Source organism: Mixophyes fleayi, chromosome 1 (assembly GCF_038048845.1).
Source record: "Mixophyes fleayi isolate aMixFle1 chromosome 1, aMixFle1.hap1, whole genome shotgun sequence".
Classification (NCBI taxonomy): domain Eukaryota; kingdom Metazoa; phylum Chordata; class Amphibia; order Anura; family Limnodynastidae; genus Mixophyes; species Mixophyes fleayi.
Window position 1 is genome coordinate 180,289,873 of NC_134402.1, and position 25,646 is coordinate 180,315,518.

A 25,646-nucleotide genomic window follows, 5' to 3' on the forward strand; every position below is an offset into this window, starting at 1 on the left:
TTCAAATAGATTTTCCAATTGAAAATTCATACAGCATGTTTACCAAAGGGCAATCAGTCATATAATTAGATTTTGTTAATACTCATTTATTTATAGAACAACAGACGAGAATATTTTACCAATTGCAGGAGTACATGAAATTATTTATAATATATTAATTATAGACCCCCGAAGTCCCTTTCTGTCTTCTTCCTAAAATGTGTATTTAGCTCAGTTAATCTTGGAATGTGGCTGCATACCATAGTGAAAGGAATTTGTGCCTGCAAAGTCTGCCAGTACAAGCTGCTCACTTGTCTCTATAGTGGATGAAATAATGGGGATTGTACTGAGAACTATTATTTGATTATTAAGCAATTTTACGTGCTTTCAATCGCACACAGATTTGGTTTTAGTCAAACCTCCCAAACATATAGTAATCATAACTAGACATATACTGTAAGTCATTTTGGCATATTAGTCACTTAGTTTTGTCGTCTGTCTAGTTTTGCAGTGCTGACTGTGTTCTTCTGATCATTCTGTTTGCAAATGCTATACAGATTAGGTCTAGTAGCACATGGCATGGTTTGTGTTTCTGTATATTTTAGCCCTGGGAAGTTGGTGCTTATTCCTGCTCATATCAGACACTGCAAGTGTCAAGTTCCTGTCTCATTAGCTCTATGAATGCTGCCTGCAAGCAGTATGTAAATGCCATGTTCAATATGCGTAAAGCATTACTGTGCAACTAGCCTAAGAGTGATTTTATCTGTTCTGTGAAATCTAAGTTGCGGTGTTACTAAACCGTTCAGATTTAGACGAGCTGGCTCCCAAAGCTAAGCTTGAAAATGGACTCTACACCTACTAACTTGTGACGCTCAACCAGGGATAGAGTTATACAAAATTATGGGGAATGTGACTATTCAGGTAGTAGCAAACACAGTTAAATGGTCTCATTTACAATGTCCGCTTATACACAACACAAAACACTTTAGTTTTACACAAGTGCATCTGGATAGTTCGCCCAGCAATGTCTTGGGATTTAGAATGACTCCGTTGAGGGTTATATTTCAGAACTCTGCTGATGGCCCAGAGGTTTTGGGCAGCTACTTTAGCCCGTAGTTTAGTGGCCAAGATTCTAACTACTTTATTTCCTTTTTCATAGTAATGCTGGTTCAGCCACTGTAATCTATTGGCTGCCTAATGTAACAGGAGAAGGTTACCGTATTTGCCGGCGTATAAGACGACTGGGCGTATAAGACGACCCACAACATTTCCACTCAAAATATAGATTTTGTTATATACTCGCCGTATAAGACTACCCCCTCTTCCGCACACCTTCCACACACCAAATAAAACGTAAAAGAACATCAGATTTGATTTCAACATGTTAATTTATATTCGAATGCTTATGACATGCAGGAAAACTGTCACAAGGCTGTATGTTATCAAACATGTACAGTAAACATAAAACAGTGCAAGTTTATTAAGGAGTATGACAGGCACATCAAGAGTATAAACATTGGATCAGCAAAACCACGGGATAGGTAACATGTTTCTGGGGACACGCCCCCTTTGTCAGACCTTGCTGAGCTCCCAAAGGAATGTTCATAAATAGTGTGAGGGTGACTAAGACCCCTCCCCATCTTGTATTATACCAGCCAATAGTAAACGCCAGAGGCTAATTCACTAAAGCTGAATGGTCCCTGCATCTCCCTGTAATTGGCACTAGTGCGCAAGTCCGCATGTGCGAGCTCTGTGTAGACAAGGGGCGGGCCGGAGCGCCGCTGCTTCCCGCCGAGCAGAACGGGCCGGTCACGCCGAAAAGGCTGGCACCCCTGTATCGCTGCTGATGCTCGCCGCAGCCACGCTGATGACCCGCCGCGGCCGCACTGGATACCGTGCGATACTGGATGGTATGTAGAATAAGGTGGGCGGGCATCGGGAGGCCACTATAGGCACCGGGTGAGTATCGGAAGGCCACTATGGCAGCTATGTCTATCCCAACTGAAGTGCACCTGGCGTATAAGACGACCCCCCCACTTGGAGGCATGTTTTTCAGGGCAAAAAAGTCGTCTTATACGCCGGCAAATACGGTAAGTCCCCCCTGATATTCTGAAGGGTAGTGGGATTGGGGTTATATTTATGTTGCAATTCTAACTGTTTTAGAGCGTTTAGAGGGGCAAAAGATGGGAAGAAAATGTCAAAGTGGGACAATGGTCATCAGTTTATAGTGCTGGGAAGGGATGGGTAATGATGAGTGAGTCATCTGAGGGACTAACAAAGAACCCAAGGCTCTATGGGGAAAAGTTTTTAGTGGGGACTGTGAGCGAAAGATGAAGGGGGAGGGTGGTCAGCAGAAGTGAAGCTCTCAATTGGCACTTATTACGCATTAGACCTAAGTTGGGGAAGGGGGGGCGTATGTTGGGTAAAACTCACAAAAAATATTGTGCAATAAACCTGTACATATAACAAAATCAAAGAACAGATGACAACAGATAATGATACCATTAGAGGCAATTAACCCCTGGAGCATTGCTTCATCAAGTCCCATCCTCTTCATTATGGGAAGTGGTCCCAGCAGATAGGTGAAGGATGTTGGCTCTAGAAAGACAGAAGAGGCAAAACAAAGAACAAAGCAAACAGCTGAAACTGTTGGGAAGCAATGTATCAAACAGAGAACAGGGGTGCATCCTAATCAGCATTCTTCTAATTCCTTGTCAGAGGTAGCAAAATGACTTTAAAGAGTTTTTGAAACAAGATCCTGTCAAGTTTCCAAAGACAGTATGTGTTTTACAGGTATTATAGCAAGATGTCCTTAGAGGTGCAGTCTGTAGGAACTGTGATAATATCAAGACAGAAGACGTTGTAGAACTTCCCAGAGGGTTTGCGGTTGTGAGTTGAACTATAGTTAAGCATTTCCTTAGTCAGAATGGTAGGGCCCTCTAGGATTGGGTAAAGGGTAGCAAAGAGGACCTGGCCCGGCCACTAGGGGCAGTGTTTGCAACACATCATTGGACAGCACGGTGGCTTAGTGGTTAGCACTTCTGCATCTCAGCACTGGGATCATGAGTTCGATTCCTGACCTTGGCCTCATCTGTGTGGAGTTTGTATGTTCTCCATGTCTTTTCATGGGTTTCCTCCGGGTGCTCTGGTTTCCTCCCACACTCCAAAAACTGGTAGGTTAATTGGCTGCTATTAAATTGCCCTTAGTCTCTCTCGGTCTGTGTGTATGTTTGAATGTTAGGGGCTTTAGATTGTAAGCTCCAATGGGGCAGGGACTAGTGTGAATGAGTTCTCTGTACAGCGCTGAGGAATTAGTGGTGCTATATAAATAGATGATGATGATGACATCAGTCTGGGTCAGTCGAATCCAGTGGAATATTCAAAACAGTCTTGTTTCAAATTTAAGAAGTGTTTTAGCAAAATATTAAGGGGAATGGAGGTCGTTGCTTAGAGATTTTCAGAACTATAGACCAGTCTCTTCTGAGGAGTGTCAGAGATTTTGGTGGAAAGGACCCAGATTGTTGTAATTACAACGATCAGGTTCAAGAGGGGTTTGTGGCGCAAGACCAATCCTATAAAGGAATATTTGGGCTTCTCCTAGGGACCTAGGGAATAGACGGAAGGGAGAACCCCAGCATTGTCAGACATTGCTTTCCCGAAGGACTAAAGTTACTGGTTGGATTTCTCTTTTCATAGACAGTGTAGTGGGGAAGAGATCTTGAAAAATTTAGAGGGTGTTTCCCTCGTAAGTTGGGGTACAGTTTCCTTGCTGATTGTAAAATAAATTATTTAGCCATAAAGAGGTAAAGATCTAGCTAGAGTCTGGTCTTGTGGACAAGATTTTAGGGCCCTATGGGCTCGGTCCAGGAGAAGATGTTCTTCAGGTATTTCCAGGGCAAGTTGGGAGGACAATTTCTTGAGGTAAGTGTGTAGGTGCACAAGTTTAATAGATTCAGACATTTCTTAGATCCTGAGATCTACGAGCTTGATTGTCCATGTCTTCCTGCCATTCATGGATAGTATTAAGTTCCTGGTGGATTTGCGACAGCTACTTTGCCAAGGAGGTCTAGTATGATATGATAACCTTCATTCTCCTCTCTATTTGTTCTGTATGGGTGCCTGGAGAGGTCACTTCAGATTCAGTAGTGTGGGGGGCATGTTGGAACTCTTCATAATTGAGGAAAGTTAGTCTTTCATTTCTTGGATCATGGAGAGAATGTCTTTCTTGGTGACAGGAGCTGATTCATCCTCGCCAGAGTCTGTGGGTGACTCTGGTCTGTCTGATCTGGCAGCTGAGTAGGATCTATTAGAGTGTTACCGAGGAATCCCCTTGGTGTGTGACTTTTTGCTTTTTGGCAAAATTGGAATAAATAATAGTGGGGGGAAATCTGGAAAACGCAATTCAATGCTTTGTAATCTTTTAGGCAGTAAAGTTGGTCAGCATAGGCCACTTGGAAAGGTCTAGTCAGAAAAGAAGCAGTAACATGGTAGTGCTTCTTTTCTGACATGTTCTAACAACCCCCCGGTTGAATGCTGGAGGTCAGCAGAACATATTCTTTCTTACAAGTATGTTGGAAGGATCATATGATTAGAATTTGTTGCACTTAGTAGATACTGAGCAGAGGAGTGTGTCAAAAACCCTTTTAAGGGACTTGGCTCTGAAGGCCCTTTAGCAGCCTCTAGTGGATAGATGAAGCACTTCATATATTGGAGATGTGTGGTCATAGACAAATAACTTGATTTTATGTAGGATAAAGTGGATTCTTAGAACAATATATACCGCACAGGGTAATCCCTGCATCCCTTTGATATCTTTTTTGTTTTTATTGCTCTCATATTAAGTATCACTTATAAATCAAGTCATTATCAATGGGAAGGTACACCCACTCATGTAAATTCCGTAATCCACACAAGAAAGAAAAAGAGACAGAAAATGTGTATAACTGGACACTTTAAAGGGTTACATTTTCAGAAAAACTTTTGTAATCTGTATTGGTAAACATTGTTGTTTAACAATAAAGTTTGCAAACAGATTTTATGAAAATGTAACCCTTTGAGTGCCCTGTTATACACATTTTCTGTTTCTTTTCTTTATTGTCTGGATTAAAGTGGATTCTTGTCAGATAAAGTACTTAGTATTAAGTGAACAGAATCCAAGATTTAAGTAATTTTCCCAGTTGTAGAGCAGGGTTGGGGAAAAATGGACACTGAGCTCTGGGTAGTTGAAATTGTGTGCTCCTGTAACAACATCTCTTGCCAGTGGCAAACTGCTAGTTCGTATCTGGTATGTGCCATGTAGAGTTTGTAGAATTTGACTCTGGAGACCCCTCTATTGTAATACTATGAATAGATGGTGAGGTGTCAACTTCCTGATCTGGTAGAGAGTGTGTTAGAGGTCAGCATATGGAAGACAGACAGACTTTTTGTCTCACTTACTTGATCGTGCACCAGAGGGTTTACTGGGATGATGTACGAGGGTCCGACACCTTCAGTGCAGAGATGCTGCTTATAAGGTGTCAGATGGAGTCTTCTTTCGCTCAGCAATGTGGAGTTGCTGGGATGGACACCGCCATTCACTCTGAGCAGTCTGCTCTCTTCCTGTGGGCTGGTGTGGCCCATGAGGCTGGACACCATTGCAAATGGAAGGTTCCTTTTAGGAGGACAGATCTGGAAGTCTCATACTGTCAGATGATATGCACGCTGAATCTTCCAGCATCCCAGTTTTGGGATGATTACTGGGTGAGTTAGCAGATATGCTTCTGTGTATTAACGTCCCTGCAGGGGATAAATAGCTGGTCAAGCCTAATTGTACTATGAGGATCCGGATCCGGATGCCCAAATTCTGATGGGTCAGCAGGCCAACAAAGGGGTCTATTGACTCCCTGTCCTCACTGGAATCAAAATCTGTGAGAAATCTGTGAGTTAAGGAGAGGATTTTTTATCCAGGCCACAAGAGCTGAAAAATTATGCGAGTGAGCGAAATGGCTGCCTGGCCATGCCCCCTGTTAGTCCTTATTTTGAATAAAGTAGTTTTATTGAGATTTTTTAGTTACAACATACAAATAACATATTTAACATCTAATCTAACTAACATCTATCACTGCCTATGTCGCTATAAACATTATACAGTGATATCTAGTGAACTTTTAGGGTGATTATATCATCATAGCATTTTCACTACACTCCAGGTCAGATCAATTGAAGCTGCACAGGACTGAGAGTTAACCACCCACATGGTGACTTCCCACACCCACCATATCATTCTGATGAGGGTGGATAACATAACTTGATTCATACCAATAGTGCCATATCTTATGGTATTTATGTATGGCCTTTCTACTTTCATACATGAACTGCTCATGCCTCCATACTTCAGTAACTATATTAATCCAGTGAGTTACACTAGGTGGTTCAGTCGCCATCCATCCCCTAGCTATAATAACCTTAGCCAGGGAGGTTAAGGTAAATATATATTAGAAGTGTGGTTTACTTAAGGCAGATCTTAGGGCATAACAAAAGTATCACAGGTAGTGTGGAGGAGATGCAGTCCCATATTTGGCCCCAGAAGGACTGGACAACTGGACATGACCATAAAAGATGCCAAAAAGTGCCCTCAGTGATACCGCACCTGGGGCACTCCGAAGAGGTGCGCAGTCCCATCGCGTGCATCTTGGTTTGTTTTAAGTATACTCTGTGTACAATGTAAAAATGGATCTGCTGAAACCTAAGACAAGATATGGCATGTCTAGTACTTCCCACCACCATATTCCACTCATCAGAAAGAACCCCTAGATCGGCTTCCCATTTTATTCTGAGCAGATCTAATCCTCTCGGGGACACCTGAGGTAACAATAAGGCATAGAGTTGTTCCTGTTAGCCCTTATTTTAATGGACTTAGATCATGGAATCCTGATAAAGATGTACTTTAATTATTTAAGAAGTCTTAGTTGTTATAGGGGTCCATTATACGTAGGTACTTATATGTAGGTATTATACGTAGGTACTGTGTGACAATAGCACGTTTAAGCTTCCTCCGACGTTTTACATTAACAGGCAGTGTAAATGCCTTGATTTTTTATCATTCCATTCTATTTTTATTCTACTTTTGCCCATATTATGCACTCTGTTTTCTGTAACTTTCTGGATCTTTAGAAAACAAATATTTAACTAAAATCCACAATTGATCATAATAGAATTTGCTACATTGTTATTATTGACACCAACAAGATTCAGTATTACCCAGAGATTCCACTACAGCTCCAATAAAAAAAGTAAAGTATAACTTCTGTACTACAGAACATTAAAGCTCAAGCCGCATATTAGGTTAGGGTCCTGACTGGATCTGATTCAGGTTATAAAGCTGAGACTTTATTAATATTAGATGCTGTGACATCACTGCCCTTGTACCTATGAATGAATCCACAAATCCATACAGTGCATTTCTTTAAAACAAGTCTAATGTTCGGTCCAGATGTGGACCTGCTATGCCACTAGCGATTTACACTGGGGGATGTAGTGTAATGGTAGTGATGGGCTTTGCTGCAAGGAACGCAAAGGTCATGGCTCTTAGGCTAGTCTTGCTAGGTGTCTGCATTGGTCGCCATAACACGGTCAGATGTCTGTGCTGGCAGAACAGGTTTATAGATGTTAAACGAGGCTAAGGTCAGGGTCACTGGCAGACAGCTTACACCAAACAACTTGGTAAACAGTACAAGATATAAACAATATGAAGCACAAATACCTAGGAAGCAGAAGCCATTGCTCCTCAGACAATTGACCAGGATTAAATAATGTAGCAAGTGAATATTCGGGCATACATGGGGATACAGATGTTCTGCATCTGAATTAGTGCAGTTGGGGGGACTGGTTTAATAAAACATCTCGCCTCTTAAGTGTGGACATCGAGATATCATTACTAGGCTTTTGAGGTTGTGCACAAACTGTATTGAACGGTTGAATCTGTTTAATTTGGCCACCAATGTGTGATCAGACTAACAACCAGATTGTATCGTGTATGGCTAGCTTTACTCTGAAACAGGTGCTGTGATGACAAGTGCTGTAAAGGGTGAACTATAGCTATTTATTGTAAGTCTATTTGGTTGCTAGTTTTATTTGATCATTTTAGAATAAAAGCATTTGTCTGGGACAATTCCATATGAATGAGGCAAATAATATTCAGCAGTAAGAAGAATAAATCAGGATAACAAAAAAATACAAAGTTAAGAATGTTTCTGTAGTACAGCAGAGAGAATTGAATAGAAGTCTTTTGTGAGGTCAATTCTTGGTCAGCATTATTTACACTCTGTCTCCCCTTACCATTTCTGCACAAGCCTTGAAACAGTCACCGTAAAAATGATATAAAGAACAGAACCATGGAAAAATGTGTGCATGTGATCATTTTTTTTAAGTTGACTTTGAAATAAAAGCAAATTAGATAAAATGTGATTTTGGGAGTGCTTGTAGACTGTAGTCTTAGCAATGGTGCTCAATATCAAGCAGCAGCTGCAAGGGCCAATAAAGTATTGGCATGCATAAAAAAGTGCATAGATGCAAGGGAAGATAGTGTAATTTTGCCACTATATAAATCATTGGTAATCCCTCATCTTGAATACAGAGTACAGTTCTGGGCACCACTCTATATAAAAGACATTTTGGAACTAGAAAGGGTTCTGAGAAGAAAAAAAAGAGAGAAAAGAGAAAGAGAAAAAATTGATAAAGGGTATGGAGTCATTAAGTTATGAGGAAAGGTTAGCCAGTTTAGGCATGTTTACTTTAGAAAAGAGGCATCTAAGAGGGGATATGATTACTATGTACAAATACATTAACGGGCATATTCAATTAGCCGCTACATCGTAGCTACTCGCGGCTGCGCATTTTTTTACATTAATACGGTACCACAACATTGTGGATTTCCCTTCACTACCCTATGGGTGGCAATTGTTGTGGTAACGCGGAGTGCCTCTGGTTCTGTTACAATACAGAAAACTTTCTTGGGAACTTTTTACCCCAAGGACCATACACAGGACACTCCATCATCCCCTAAGGTTAGAGGAGAGGAAGTTTCACAACCAACAAAGGAAGGAGTTCTTTTCAATAAGGTCAGTCAAGATATGGCATTCACTGCCAGGGAAGGTTGTGATGGCAAATTCAATAGATATGTTTAATAAAGGGTTAGACAAATTTTTAGTGGAAAAGGGTACCCAGGATTATGATCTTTAATTAAAATGAAGTAGTGGATCCAGGGAGAAATAGGACTGCAATATTGGCTTAGTAGGGATTTTACCCGATTGAAACAGAATGGAGGTTGCTTCATCTGGCTCAATTTCAAATATAAGAGAGGGATCACAGGAGATCCAAAATAGGTTGAACTTGATGAACTGGTGTCTTTTTTCAACACCATCAACTATGTTACTGTGTTACAAATTTATCCCTGAAAATTGGTAACAGTAATTCATAGAGATCTCCTAGATAGGAGGCCACTTCTATAATCACCAGTTTTGATTAATCAAATACCTGGACAAACAAAAGGGTCTTAAGCCCCCTATTCCAAAATCTTCTGGGTCTTTGAGTTCATCTGTTAGTGGTTTAAGTAACCTCCTTTGCCGGTGCACCAAGATAAGTCCTGGGAAATTTGAATCGGGTTTCTGTTGAGGTCAGTGCTCTCTGTTTGTCTGAACTTCCTTAGAATTTCCTCCTTGATTGTGAAGTAACGGTGTGCATATAATATCTTGTGGCTTCTCAGACTGTAGATTGCGAGGGCGAAGAGCCCTATGCGTTCTGTAGAAGTCAATGGAATTATCTGGATGCTTATTCTGAATCTTATTAAAGATATTTGTTGGGATATCTTATATTCCCTGAGTTGGGTCGTCCTCTGTGATACCTCTAATCCTTAAATAATTTTTGCACCCCCTATTATCTAAGTCATCCAGACGGGATTGAACTTCCTTTAATTCTTTCATGTGTTGATTTGTAGACTCTTAAAGTTTGAAATAGAGTTCATCCATCATATCCCTGTTCTCCTCCTGAGAGGAGACTCTGTCTCCCACTTGTGCTAAATAGCTGTTTACTGTCTGTTTTCCATTGATTGGAAATCATGTTTCATGGGGAGAGATTTTCAATAGCGTAGAATTTCTCTGTATTCCCCACATTCTGGAGGAGAGGAGGGCAAACCTAAGTCTGGAGCCTCCTGTGAGGAGTTTTGTTTCTGGGATTGTATCTGAGATACCATGAGAGTGTTGTTTTTAGAACTGGATGTTGATGGATTGACAAGGAATTGTTGGATATCAGATTGAGAGTTGATGGGCCTGATTTATTAAGGAAAGTAAAGCAAAAAAAAAAAAGAGTAATTTTTTTCCTTGGCAAAAAAACCCATATTGCATTTGAGGGGGAGATAAATTTAAAATGTGGGGACAGATTTATAATTGGGGTAGGGCATGTCCTAGATCAACTTCAAATGTCAGTGTAAAAATAAATCTATTTGTGTCCTACATGAAAAAACAGGCAGTATTTTCCTTATATGCAAAATAATAAACTAATTTCCACCCATTGCATTGTAACATGGTTTTGGCCAGGAGGAAACTTATTCATTTGTTTGCCTTACTTTCCTTAATGAATCAGGCCCAATGTCCTTAGTTTACCCAACTTCCTTTTTGTTGGCCACTTTCTTGTCATTTCATATCTAGATTTACACGAGTACACAGGTGCTGCTTAAAATGATCCTGATACATCAGCATGTGAAAACAAAATATTGGTCCTGTCCCCAGCCACTATCCCCCGATTTGGGTTGTAAGAGATTTAACAGAGCAAAGAAGATGGGTCATTTTCCTCATGGGATGTTGAATGTCCAGGATTCCTGGAATTGTGTGTTACAAGCTAAATGAAAAGTGATATTGCAGTAAACTTAATGGACAGTTCCCTCTGGTGTCTGAAAATTAAAATGGCATTTACATATAATAAGAGCAGTAAAAGCTTGCAACCAGGGCTGCCAAGAGGAATTCAGGGCCCCGGTACAACAACTTCATGGCCCCCCTATAGTTGAGAATTAATTTTTAACATTTACACGTTCAAAAACTGTTTGTGCGGCACAAAAAAAATATTTGTGCGACCCAAGATTTTTGTGCGGCACAAAAAAAATATTTGTGCGACCCAAGATTTTTGTGCGGCACAAAAAATATGTATGACCACACCCACAGTTGTACAACCACACCCACAAAAAAATGTGGGCATGATCGTACAATTGGGGGCATTGCTATGAATCACTTGGCGTGCCGACTAAACCCTCTTACAGAAAAAAAAACTTGCATTGTTGTGTACACCACTGAACGGTCACCAAAAATTGGAATTGTCCCACTAGAATCACAACATTTCACACACTCTCCTGCTCTCTCCTACCTGTTCTTCTCACTTTCAACAACTGTGGCTGCAGGTTTCCTTAGTTGTGGCTTGTCTGGATCCTGGAATGTTGGGAGCCCTATTTGGAAATAAAAAATGGGTACATCAATAGCACCCACGTTTAATAATTAGGCCTTCCTCCAGCCCCAACATTAAAATAATACTATTCACATTTAATAAACAAACCTATTTTCCTCCCTACAAACAGCCCCAGCAATAAATTAATAGTATTTACATTTCAGAAATATACCTATTTCCCGCAACCATCACTGACATTAAATAATTCATAGGCACATTTAATAAAGAGACCTCATTCTCCCCCACATTCAGTAGGCCCAAACCACCTCATCTTAAATTAATATTTCGCACTATAAAATTGCCCAACCATTACCCCACAAACAAAATTGCACCCATTAATTAGCCACCACCCACCTCACACTACATTGCCACAAGCCCCCTGTGCCATCACATACACATTACTGTGCCCCTTCATCACCATGTTGTGCCCCCTTATGATCACACTGCGCCCTCCATGCTTCTTTTCCCCCTTCACCTGGCCCCCCATCATCACCCTGTGCCATGCTGCTCCCCCCCCGACTTCATCACACTGTGCCTGACTTCATCACACTGTGCCATTCTGCCCCCCCTCTCCTTCATCACTGTGCCATCCTGCACCCCCCTCTCCATCACTGTGCCATCCTGCACCCCCCTCTCCATCACTGTGCCATCCTGCACCCCCCTCTCCATCACTGTGCCATCCTGCACCCCCCTCTCCATCACTGTGCCATCCTGCACCCCCCTCTCCATCACTGTGCCATCCTGCACCCCCCTCTCCATCACTGTGCAATCCTGCACCCCCCTCTCCATCACTGTGCCATCCTGCACCCCCCTCTCCATTACTGTGCCATCCTGACCCCCCTCTCCATCACTCATTGCCTTTCTGCTGCCCCCACTTTTTCCCCTCATACTGTGCCTCTCTCTCTCCCCCTTTTTCCTCATACTGTGCCTCTCTCTCTCCCCCTTTTTCCTCATACTGTGCCTCTCTCTCTCCTCCTTTTTCTTCATACTGTGCCTCTCTCTCCCCCTTTTTCTTCATACTGTGCCTCTCTCTACCCCTCTTTTTCTTCATACTGTGCCTCTCTCTCTCCCCCTTTTTCTTCATACTGTGCCTCTCTCTCTCCCCCTTTTTCTTCATACTTTGCCTCTCTCTCTCCCCCTTTTTCTTCATACTGTGCCTCTCTCTCTCCCCCTTTTTCTTCATACTGTGCCTCTCTCTCTCCCCCTTTTCCTCATACTGTGCCTCTCTCTCTCCCCCTTTTTCCTCATACTGTGCCTCTCTCTACCCCCCTTTTTCTTCATACTGTGTCTCTCTACCCCCCTTTTTCTTCATGCTGTGCCTCTCTCTCTCCCCCCTTTTCACTCATACTGTGCCTCTCTCTTCCCTCTTTTCCCTCATACTGTGCCCCTCTCTCTCCCCCCCTTTTTCCTGAAACTGTGCCTCTCTCTCTCTCCCCCTTTTTTTCTGAAACTGTGCCTCTCTCTCCCCCTTTTTTCCTGAAACTGTGCCTCTCTCTCCCCGTTGTTCCTCACACTGTTTCTCCCTTTTTTTTTTACTTACATTTGTATTAGCTGTTTTCCTCTCTTCTGTCTTCTCTCTTCTTGCTTCTTTCTTCTGTCCTGGTCCTTTCTGTGCTGCTCCTCACTGACTGTTAGGCGTGACTTGATGACATCACGCCCGGCAGTCAGTGTAAACAGAGCAGAGAGGAAGGAGGAGGGACGCTGGTGCCGCGATCACGTGAGTATCTTTCTTTCTTTTTCTTTTTTTTTCAAAACCCTGCTTCCCCCACCAACAAAGGGGCGGAGCCCCGAACTGCCATACCGCCGGAACTCCTCCAACCCTTCCCCCCCCCCCTCCTCCCGGCGAAAAAAAAAAAAAAGGAAAAAGGTAAGTTTAAAAAAAAAAATGGAAATAAAAAAAGTGAATAGTGAGGGCCCGGGCCCGGGCCCCCTGATATGCCCGGGTAATTAGCACCCGCTCCCCTCCCCCTCTCGGCGGCCCTGCTTGCAACAGAAAAAGGTCCAGGAATAAATGTGGCTCACACTGGGATTTGTTTATAAATTGAATTATCCTGTCTTCCTGTAATTGCCAGTATGCGATTCCTGTTAGTAGGATAGAGGTGATGTATTACTTTAGAGTAGACCCATTATTTGTAAGCTGTCCTAGGACTGGTGGAGAGTGCTCAACTTACAACACTGAAGTATGACAGGAGAGAAGGCTGGAGGGAGCGAAGCTTATGTAACTGTCAGTAGCCAGTATGGATATTTGGCAACACAGCGAGGTGAATCACAGCTGCGTCTGATGTAAGCTGACAGGTTGCAAAGACCGGCTGACACTGTTGGGCCTGTACCCCAGTGGCCTGGACGATGGAAGAACATTCTGAATAACAGATATACAAGAGAGGGGGCTCACCACAGATTTAAGAAGAGCCCTCTGATGGAGCACGGAGAATCTCCCTTCAGAGAGGACAGCTTAGCTGAGCCCCGCAGACTCGGCTAGATGTTCAGCCACTAGGAGGATGTCATGTGCGGAGAACCACACAGTGCTTAGAACAGACCAGCCCAGTGATCAGCTGAGGTCCCAGAGATTAGTGAGCTGCGAGGACCGGACTAAAATGGCGGGCTAAGCAGTCATGTAGTGGATTCCTCTTTCCTGATCGTCCCCGTCTGACACTGGAGCTTGATTAATGGAGAGTGGGCCGTTAAGTAGCAAAGATGTATTTTAGACAGCTTGTTTGAGTCGGTTGATGCTTATGACTCCGTGGTGTATGTAACGGAGTAATAGGAGAGATCATACACTGGAATGGCCTTGCGGCTGTAGGTAGGCCTCAGGCTGGAGGAGGCCACACTCAAAAATAGAGGCATCCCCTCCATTGAACATCTGCGTAGGGCACATGTAGGCTCCGTGGAGGATCAGGGTTTGAATGAATCAGTTGCTGTCTTGGATTAAGATCACATAGGCGACATTCAATGCTGCTTCCAATGCAGTTATTGTTGGCAGGGCAGCACAGTAGTTAGCATTGCTGCCTCACAGACCTGGGGCCATGGATTTGATTCCAACCAGGGCACTATCTGTGTCTAGGTGCTCCAGTTTCCATTCATACTCACAAAAGGTGGTAACTGGCTTCTAATCAAATGGATCCTAGTGTATATGTGTGTGTGTTAGGGAATTTAGACTTTGAGCTCCACTGTGGCAGGGACTGACGGGAATGAATCAGTAATCTCTGGAGAGTGCTGCATAATATAATGGCTCTATACAAATAAACGTAAATTAGTCCAGTTGGCAGTATAAGGGATTTTTATCAGTTAATTTTGAGACCAGCGTGAGGTAAACATCTCATTGGCTCGTAAAGCCATGTCTAATTAGGTATAAGGATTATTTAAATTCTCTTAATATTTAAGTGAAGTTGAGTATTTGGGCCTTTCATTTTACAATATCTTGCAAGATAACTTGAGGAGAACATGTCTTCACCTTCTGAAGAGAATACATTCTGTGGGTGTTGGAGTCGGAGACAGTTTATGGATGCAGTAGGAATGTTTTGGAACTGCAGAAGGTGTGAATCACTGTAAGGAGGGGAGGGACAGAGGTCATGGCAGCCATGGTACCTAGTCTTAGCAGGCCCCATTCCCATGTACCCCTCATACTCACCTGTCTGCCTGTCTGTGTCACTCTGAGACAAGGAGTTTACAAGTCAGTGAGATGCAATGAGTTGAGACTCATGGACACGTGTACAGCACACCCTGCACCTATGGTATACGTGGCACTGGTTAGTTTTTCACATTTGTCTATGTGGAATGGTGTATAAAGGCTGGAAATACTGTTTGTGTCAGATTAGTTCTATGTTTGCTATTTCCCCTTTTAATCTAGGGGCCTAGGAAAGTAAAGCAAAAAACAGGAGTAAATTTGCACCTTGGCAAAACCATGTTTCATTGGAGGGGAGGTAAATTTAAAATGTGGAGACAGATTTATAGTTTGGCTAGGGAATGTCCTAGATCCTAGATCAACTTTCAATTTCAGTGTAAAATAAAGCTATCAGGTGTTTGTGTGCTACATGAAAAAGCAGTCAGTATTTTCCTTCCATGCAAAATGTTAAACTAATTTGCACCCCTTGCATTGTAATATGGTTTGTCCAGGAGCAAATTTACTAATGTTTTTGCTTTGTTCTCCTTGTAGACTAAGGCCCTAGTTTTCTTTAACATTATGCTTTTATCATTGCTCCTAACTTGTACTTGTGGAAGGAGTATATGATGACATGCGGGAGGTTTGAACATTTGTGCAAACAGATGCATGAAAAAAAGGTTACTTGTCCATAGCAACTAATCAGATTCAGATCAGAAAGCAGAATAGAGCGTTTAGAAGCTATACAGCATGCTACTTAGAAATGAATCATGTGCTGACTGATGATATTCCATTTTAATTACATCAGTGTTTACAGACTTATATTTAGTAAATATACTAGTTGGGGATAATCACACATATTGGGCATTTAAAAAAAATATATAAAATATGCATATAGTGCCTGACATCAAATTAAATTGTGATGTGAGAATTACAGATGCTTTAATTGGTAAGCAGCATGTGTGCAAACTGTAATGTGTAGTTTTACTATTCAGCAGGCTTTTGCATACGAATAGTAATTCACAGTCCTTCACACATCAGCAAATTGGAATAGCTTCTTTGCAATTAGTCTTGCTAACTGGGGTAAGAGACATCCATTATCTTTAGCCTTAAAATAAACCATATTCGGAGGCGATGAAAATCATCATGTATGCACGTGGTGTAATAATTTCCAGTAGCCTATATTAGTTTGATCTACAATGCTATGATGCTTATGTCATCTTAGCGCTCAGTCTCAGTTTGTTAGTATTAAACTGCCATGGAGGAATGGAAGTGTTGGCTTTATCACTTCTGCTTTATAAAGGCACCATATTCATAGTTGCCTACTCTCCTGGAATGTCCGGGAGACTCCTGAATTTCTGGGAGTCCTCCTGGCCTTCTGGGAGAGCAGGGCAACCGCCCGGATACCGGCCAGTTTGGCAAGTTAATTTCAGGGGGCGGGGCTTAGTGATGTGATTCATGCGTTATCGTGGTCCCACCCCCTGCTGTTATAGGTCAAAAATTGCTGACAGTTTAGGGGGCGGGACCAATGACACAATTCTCCAAACCCCATCCTCACACGCCCACCTGCCCCCTGGTCCTCCTGGAAAGTAAATTGCAAGAGTTGGCAAGTATGATCTTGCCAACTCTTGCAATTTAGCATTATAGTAATCAGGGGTTTTATCAAACTGATTGATATTTATAAATTAGTTATGTAAAGTAATATACCGGGTACTAGTGGTTACAGTGGTTAGGGGCTGTCATTTAATACAAATGTAATTGTAATCAGGGTTATGTCACTAACTAACCCCCAGTAAAATGTAACCAGAAGTGTTTAATATAATGGCAGGTACTAAAAAGGTGTATGAACAATCCCTCATCTCATCAAATTTAGGGGAACGGGAAGTATCAAAAATATTTCCATATAACATCTGTGTATGGTACAAGTAGGCTTTGCGGAGGATTAGGGTTTAAATGAATCGGTTGCTGGCTTGGATTGAGATCCCATAGAGAGGTCATTTGATGCTGCTTCCCATGCTGCACCCAAGATATCTTCTATATAATTCACCCATTGCAAGTATTATATATCAGTAGGGGGTTTATTGAAATATAGAAAGTGCTATATGATGAAGAGATACATTTAGTTCCAGGGTTTTTGGAAAGCTTACATTATAGTCTTGAGGAAAAGATCGTAGTGTCCCCTGGTTCCCATTGTACAATAGCCACATGTCACATTTGGAGATCTAAACAAAAAAGCAGTATCTGGGAATATATACTGCATTTGAGTATGCTGGGTGAAGTAGGAGATCATATGAACAAGCTGGGAAGCTAACTAGTACCTATAGAAATCATGGAAAGCCAGTCCACCCTCTTTCCTGGGCTTCTACAATGTGGAGACAACTAATCTGGATCTGTTGTCAGACTAAACCAGGCCTGTCCAACCTGCGGCCCTCCAGATGTTTGTGAAAGTCCCAGCATGCCCTTCCAGCTATCAACTGGTTGTCTACCAGCAAAGCATGCTGGGGCTTGTAGTTTCACAACATCTGGAGGGCCGCAGGTTGGACAGGCCTGGACTAAACAAAGGAGATAAGTAATGAGTTGAGCAGTTTGAATATTTTTGTTGGGATTCTACTAGGATACTGCTGTAACACATGTAGCAGTAGTCGGAGTGGAAATTTAGAAGTGCTGGTATGGAACTTTGAAATGGCAGCCTTGGCCCCCTGCAGGTTTAGGGATATTGATAGAGTGAAATTCATTTTAGTTTCATATTAACACTATATAGTATAATATAATACATATTAAATGATGCAAGGCTATACATCCTGCGTCCACCACCTCTTCTGTGTCCAATTACCTTTCCTCTTTGTCCCTCCATCTGTCCTCTGTGTCTCCTTTTTGTACTTTACTTTTCTCTTGTATCTCTATAATATTATAACAAAACTTTCGAAAATATCTCCCTTATATCTTCTGTTACCCTTTATCTTTCTCTTATCTGTTTCTTTCTCTGTTCCTATGTGCCCCTATCTTCATTGCAGGTGTCTCCATCTCTTCCTCCCTACCTGCTCTCCCCTGTGCCTCACATCCTGCTTGTCTCGCTCTTCCCTTACTCCTTCATCCTGTCTATCTATCCCTGCTCCTCTTATTCCCTTTTACTAGTTAATTCACACTTTTGCTCCTCCAAAATCACACTGCAACCACCTTCATCACACTGCAACCACATTCATCACACTGCAACCACATTCAGCACACTGCAACCACCTTCATCACACTGCAACCACATTCATCACACTGCAACCACATTCATCACACTGCAACCACATTCATCACACTGCAACCACATTCAGCACACTGCAACCACCTTCATCACACTGCAACCACATTCATCACACTGCAACCACCTTCATCACACTGCAACCACCTTCATCACACTGCAACCACCTTCATCACACTGCAATCACATTCATCACACTGCAACCACATTCAGCACACTGCAACCACCTTCAGCACACTGCAACCACCTTCAGCACACTGCAACCACCTTCAGCACACTGCAACCACCTTCATCACACTGCAACCACCTTCATCACACTGCAACCACTTTCATCACACTGCAACCACTTTCATCACACTGCAACCACTTTCATCACACTGCAACCACCTTCATCACACTGCAGCCACCTTCATCACACTGCAGCCACCTTCATCACACTGCAGCCACCTTCATCACACTGCAGCCACCTTCATCACACTGCAACCACTTTCATCACACTGCAACCACCTTCATCACACTGCAACCACTTTCATCACACTGCAACCACTTTCATCACACTGCAACCACCTTCATCACACTGCAACCACCTTCATCACACTGCAGCCACCTTCATCACACTGCAACCACCTTCGTCACACTACAACCACTTTCATCACACTGCAGCCACATTCATCACACTGCGCCCTCGTTCTTCACACTGTGCCCCTCTCCATATCACACTCTGTGACCTCCCCATGTATCTCTCTGAGCCCCCTCCATATCACTCCCTGTGCCCCTTCCATATCTTTCTGTGCCCCTTCCATATCTTTCTGTGCCCCCTCCATATCTCTCTCTGTGCCCCCTCCATATCACTCCATGTGCCCCTTCCATATCTCTCTCTGTGCCCCCCTCCATATCTCTCCATTTGTGCTCCCTCCATATCTCTCTATGTGCCCCCCCTCCATCTCTCTCTCTGTGCCCTCATTAATCATTCTGTCTCTGTTCTGTACTTACCTTTCTATGATCTTCTTTTTTCTGTCATCTTCTCCTCCTTCTCTGCCTTCTGTGTTCTTTTCTTCTGTGTGGCATCCGGCTGCTCTTTTGACTCCTCTCTGCTCCATGCTCATCTCACAGACTGTCGGGCGTGACGTCATCACGTCATGACAGTCAGAATAGAGCAGAGAGGAGCCAGAGGAGCAGTTGGATGCAGCACAAGCGGGGTAGGCAGGCGGAGTGGAGTGCCTCTCAGGCATAGCGCTCCCCCACTTTGTCGCTACCGCTTACCACTGGCAAGGCTGAAGAAGTGGGGTGGAGAAGTGCCAGTATGTCATACCAGCACATACCGCCCTACTTCGAGCACTGACATACTGTACACTTATTCACCTGACTGTGAGAGAGTTCACAATTTGTCAGTTTGATATCTTATGTTATTAATAGCTGGTATAACATTTACCTCAATGTAATCTATCCAGTGGTGGGTAATAGTTGTTGTTATTGATGGCAGGGCAGCACAGTGATTGGCATTGCAGCCTCACAGCCCTGGGGCCATGGATTTGATTCCAACCAGGGCATTATCTGTGTCGATTTTGTATGTTCTCCCTATGTTTGCGTGTGTTTTGTCCGGGTGCTTCAGTTTCCATCCACATTCCAAAAACATACTAGTGTTTATGTGTGTGTGTGGTAGGGTATTTACACTGTGAGCTCCACGGTGGCAGGGGCTGATGGGATTGAATCAGTAATCTCTGGAAAGTGCTGCATAATATAATGGCTCTATACAAATAAACGTAAATTAGTCCAGTTGGAAATGTAAGGGATTTTTATCAGTTCATTTTGAGACCAGAGTGTGAGGCAAACGTCTCAGTGGCTTGTAAAGCCATGTCTAATTAGCTGTAAAGATTATATAAATTCTCTTAATATTTAGGTGAAGTTGAGTTTTGGGGCCTATCCTTTCAAGACTATGAAAGAAGCTTTTTTTTTTATGACGCTAAAACATATATTATTAATGTAGATCTTGTTATGCTGTATATGTGGGGAATAGCAATTTTGGTTGATTTGTTATATTCATAATAAAGTTATGTTGTGACCTGAACATGTGTTGCTAGTAATGATGTCATAAGGCCAACAGTTCTGTTGCCGCTCATCAGTGTTCTAGAATGTTTGCATAGTGCCATCTCCATCAGACTGCTCTGATGAAGACCCGTATAGTGCAGCTTGGAGAGATCCTTGAGGAGAACATGTCTTCACCTCCTCAAGAGAATACGTTCTGTGGATGTTGGAGTCGAAGACAGTTTATGGATGCAGTAGGAATGCTTTGGAACTGCAGAAGATGTGAATCGCTTGAATCACTGAAAGAAGTGGAGGGAGAGAGCTCATGTCAGCCATGGTACCTAGTCTTAGCAGGCCCCATTCTCATGTACCCCTCATACCCACCTGTCTGTGTCACTCTGGGAGCAGGTTTTTCACATTTGTCTATGTGGAATGTGTTTAAATCTTATTTTCTATTTTTGCTGTGCTAGTTTCTTTTGAATATAGATTTCTTTAAAAATATGCTGTTATCATTGTTGCCTATTTGTATTTTGTGGAAGGAGTATGATCAGCATTTATTTATATAGTGCTACAAAGTTTATGATGACATGTGGGAGGTTGGGACATTTTATGAAAACTAGTGCTAGGAAAAAAAAAATAGATAAGCCTATAGCACTAATCAGTTCTCTCTGTTATTTTTGTAGTCCAGTTTAAAAAAACAAACATCCAGTTGGTCAGTATGGGCAACACCAGTCCTTTCTTTACAGCATTTTTCCGAAATGTTTCTGAGGGTATCAGAAACAAGAATAGAGCATTTAGAAGCCATACGGCATACTACTTATAAAATAATCATGTGCTTACTGATGATGTTCCATGTTAATTACATCAGTGTTTACAGACATATTTTAATAAATATACTTGTTGGGGAAAATCGCACATAACAGGAATGAGGTGTTGGCTTTATCATTTCTGTTTTGTAAAAGCATCTAATTTACGATTGCTTTATGGTAATAAGGGGCTTTAACAAACTGATATATGTATAGCTATGTAAAATAATATACTGAGTACTAAAGTGTTGTTATTTAAAACAAATGCCCTTATTGCCCAGGGTTATGTCCATGGGTACGTTTATTTCACTGGAGCGGCCTATGCATGAAGATGCATCTGATAGTGGAGTGCAGCAGAGTATAATTAATAACCTTTTAAAATTTGGATTTCAAACATACACCTGTTTTTTGTTTTTCTTTTCTAGTGATGCTGGACCAAGCAGAAAACCTATAGAGGCCTGGCCTGACATGGGCAGCACTGACATCCTTGAAAAAGGAAGCACTGAAAATCTCAGTAATGGGACCAATAGTAATGCACAAGCTGCTAAACGTTTGGCCAAGCGTCTCTACCAGCTGGACGGATTTAAACGCTCAGATGTTGCAAAGCACTTAGGAAAAAAGTATGTATCATAATAGGGGAATCATGATAACAGAAAAACACAATCTGTATCTAGTAGTGTATGGCATAAGATGATATTATTCGTTTGTGGCAGTGTAAAGTTATGATTGGGCTTTCGACTACTAGAATGAATTACACTCAGGAGCTACATGATGTAATATCTTACTGTATATGGCAATCCTAATGTGTTCCAAACTCGTCTTGGGATATCTCCAACACTTTGGGAAGAGAAGGGATGCATAGTATTGCCATTTTAGAACTCATTCAGCTAGAAGGGAGATTTTGCACTTGGACCATGACCTGACATGACATAACTTGGCCCATGTTGTGCTGCATGGGGGAAAATTTAAATTTGCAGAAAGGTTTGCAGTTGAGAGGGTCATTCTAAATAGCAGTGTAAAAATAAAGATATTTGCATTCTGTATTTCAAATCAGGCAGTATTTTTGCTGCATGAAAAAAAAATACATTTGCACCCTTTAGCTGTATTTGCTTATGACTCAAAATGAGGCCTTATGTGTCTCTTCTTAGCTGGATAATAGATTAGTCTTGTCGCACAGGCAATAAATTGTGCGTCATCAGATGACAGGAAACATACTTATGGTGATTGGTCTCCATGCAGTTCCCTGGTTTCTAAAGCGCTGTGATTTTGTTGACTCCTACATACCTACTGATTCTGCTGACAATGTCAGTTTTCTCAATTTCTCCAGTATTTCTTCGCTTTCTTCTCCTCTTGGTCTGTAATTAGCTAATTAATTTGCTGTTTTACACCCATTCATGCCATTTGAATGTTTCCGTACAGGTTATGGCCGCATAGAGTTTTATCTAATTGCTATATAACCTAACTTTCGGGGGTAAATGTATTAAACAGCGCTTTTTGCAACTCGCAGATATTCAGCGAGTTTCACAGTTAAATTTTAAAGGCACTCATTTACCTCCTTGCACTCCCACCTCCAAGACTTTTCCTCTGGAACTCACTCCATCTCCCAATCAGGCTCTCTACAAGGCCTCAAGCAGGCTTTAAAAAACCCATTTCTTTGTTAAAACCGATCAACTTTCCTCCTAACTAACCCCTAGTCTCCCTGTCTCACCCTCTCTGTAAGACCACCATTTATCTGCGCCTATCTTTAAATTGGAAACTCTCAAAAGCAGGGTTCTCTTCCCTCAAGCTTCTTCATGTTCTCCATCCATACCCACTTTATATCTCTTCATGTCTGTCTCCATTCACACCAGCTTCATATCTCTTCATGTCTGTCTCTATCCACACCCACTCTACATCTCTTCTTGTTGGCACCTACATGTTTCTTTCTAAGGTTTGCTACTTTTCATGTAACATTATTGTGTGCATTTGTAGTAGTTCATTCTAATTGTAAACAAAAAAATCCTAATTTTCAAAAGATCAAAATTCGTGTTGCTGTAGGCAGTTAATTGTATGTTTTGTGAACACTGTAAGCTCTACAATGCTCTTGTTTACATTACTACACATTTTACAGAGTTTCATTGCTCTTTATGGAAATTAAGAGGTTCAATTTAAACGGGACTGTCAAATATATACAAATTGCATGGCTCATTTGTCTGTTATAATTACACATTTACCTTTGTTTAAAATATGTTGCTGTTTAATTTTGAATGTATAAGTAATTAGAAATGTGGCCATCATGAGTGCTTTTAGGGGCAGCATTTTAGAGTAATTACTGTTGACAAATAAGCCCTGTTAAGAAAGTATATTCTAATTATACAGTTTCATTGTGCAGAACAAATATGAATAGATTCCCGTTGTTTTCTTTCAGCAATGATTTCAGCAAGCTTGTGGCAGAGGAATATCTTAAATTCTTTGATTTCACTGGGTTGACCCTGGATCAATCACTCAGGTAAGCAAAATAGTTCAATCTGGTTCTTGTAGGGCAGGGGTTGTCGTGTTTATCCCTGGGAATTATATGCAAAACCAAAGTATAGTTTTGACTTTTTTGGTTAAAAGTTAGTTTAGTTAACTAAAAGTAAATGTGGAGGGTGGACCCCTGTCTTGTTTGTACGCAATGTAAGTAGCCTTGTACGGCAGTCACATTCAGTTGCACTTTTCCTTTATGGAAGTGGATTTCAAGCCTTTAGTATAAGTTAATGATAATGAGTTTCATTCCCGCACTAAGAGCCTTGGTAAGCTGGGGAGCCATCCCCATCGCTATGGGAAATTTATGGAGCACTCAGTGGGCATACTAAATAATGCCCTGCACGTACCAGAACAAAACACTGCACCACACTTCCAAGGTCCCGCCACTAATGCTGCCTTTCTCCTTGTGGCAAGAGTCACAAGCTTCATCTTTCTAGACTTTGCTCTTCAAGTCGCTCAGGAAGTAAGTTCAGAAAAAGTAGCTGCAGCTACAGTGGGATGCTAGTGTAGGGGTTTTTCACCCACCTAAGAGAAGGAAACAGGGCAGCTTCAGAGGTGCACCTTTTGTGGGCACCCCAAATTCTATGATTTTCTGGGTACACTATTAGATTCTGTGCACTAGTTTTATAGTATTTTGGGCACTACTATTATATTATGTGCAACAATGTAACATGCTGCTCCTAGTGGAATTCCTGCTTAAGCATATGCTTGAGCATTTGTTTCTGCTTAGTGCTTTGTAGTCTGAACATGTATCTCACGTGTAGTACACAATCCAGTCAATGTGCTCAATACTGCAAATGAGCAGCAGTGTAATAATTTTGATAATCTGTACTGCAGACTGTGCTTATTTGATTACTTGTAACTGACCTAACTTGTTTCTGACCATGCTTGTGTCTGCTGTTTGTCTTCTGTTCTAATCATTTGTTGCCGACTTGGCCTTTTTCTGACCACCACTGTCTGCTCGTTACCCTGAACTTTGACATTTATTCTAACCTGTTACCTGTGCTGCCCATCCTGGCTCCTGACCTGTCGTTGATTATCTTTGCATGGTGTCCTATTCATACTTTTATTTTCCGCTGTCAGCTGCTGCCTTGTGGAGTTAGCCTATGGCCTACTAACTGTAGGTGACCTATAGCAAAGCCTAATGTTGTATGAAATATGTTTAATAAATCAATCTTTATTTAATGTTAATTGTTTGGTCATATATATTAGACGGAGAACAAGCGCCTTCTTTTTCTATATATTTGGTTTCTTTGTTTTTTGATTATGACACACTAATCTAAAAAAAGGCAGTGTTCTCTTTCTATTGATGTTTTTAATATATTGCAATAAAATAAAAGATTTTTTTAGTCTGTTTTGTTTAACCCCCTTACTTCTCTTCCCCCCCCTTCACCTCTCCTTTTATGATCTGTTTCTACCACTGTTTTGCACCTTGGTAATTCCTGTAGACTGGCTGTTGTGCAGTGGTGGGTTAGTCCCCCCCAGATTTGAGATTGTCCTGCCTAAATTGGGACAAATGGGAGGTTAGGGGTTATCTTTTCCGTAAATTTCAATATTTATTGATTCATTGAGTACATGAATATTTTCATGTGATCCATGTTTAGGGCTGTTTAACTCCTGTTTTCATTTTAATTATAGTAGAATCTCACTTTGAGGTATGATGCAAAATAATTAGAATAGGACTAATGTTTTTTTTCTAAAGCTTTGTTGTGTTTTGTTTTTGTTTTTTTATTTACTGCGCATTATAAAGTGAAAAAACTACAACAGCTAACAAGAAAACATTTTTCCAATATCCACACAATTATTTTCCTGTTGTTTGTGGATTTTTATTATACAGCAATGGATGAATACAAAAAGAACTTCAGTCTCAAACAGCTCTCGTTAAATTCAGTAGTATCCTATAAACACACCAAATAAATATATATATATAAAAAAACTACATATATTTGCTTAAAAGAGAAATTAAATGCTTATTTGGCTGTGAAAATCTTAAAATTACAATACCAACTCTGCT

The 25,646-nt window shown here is 41.5% G+C and overlaps 1 protein-coding gene across 5 annotated transcripts in view; it reads left to right on the forward strand.

The window, feature by feature from the left end:
* The window catches only part of PSD3 (pleckstrin and Sec7 domain containing 3), a 444,956-nt gene that overhangs the window by 259,016 nt on the left and 160,294 nt on the right, over positions 1-25,646 (forward strand). For 4 of the 5 annotated variants that reach the window (XM_075204582.1, XM_075204583.1, XM_075204584.1 and 1 more), the window contains 2 exons: positions 21,553-21,747; positions 23,535-23,615. In XM_075204582.1, the coding sequence (XP_075060683.1) occupies positions 21,553-21,747; positions 23,535-23,615 (276 nt within the window). Of the gene's footprint in view, positions 1-20,404; positions 20,659-21,552; positions 21,748-23,534; positions 23,616-25,646 lie in introns of those variants that run through there. The other variant, XM_075204585.1, reaches the window with a different exon arrangement.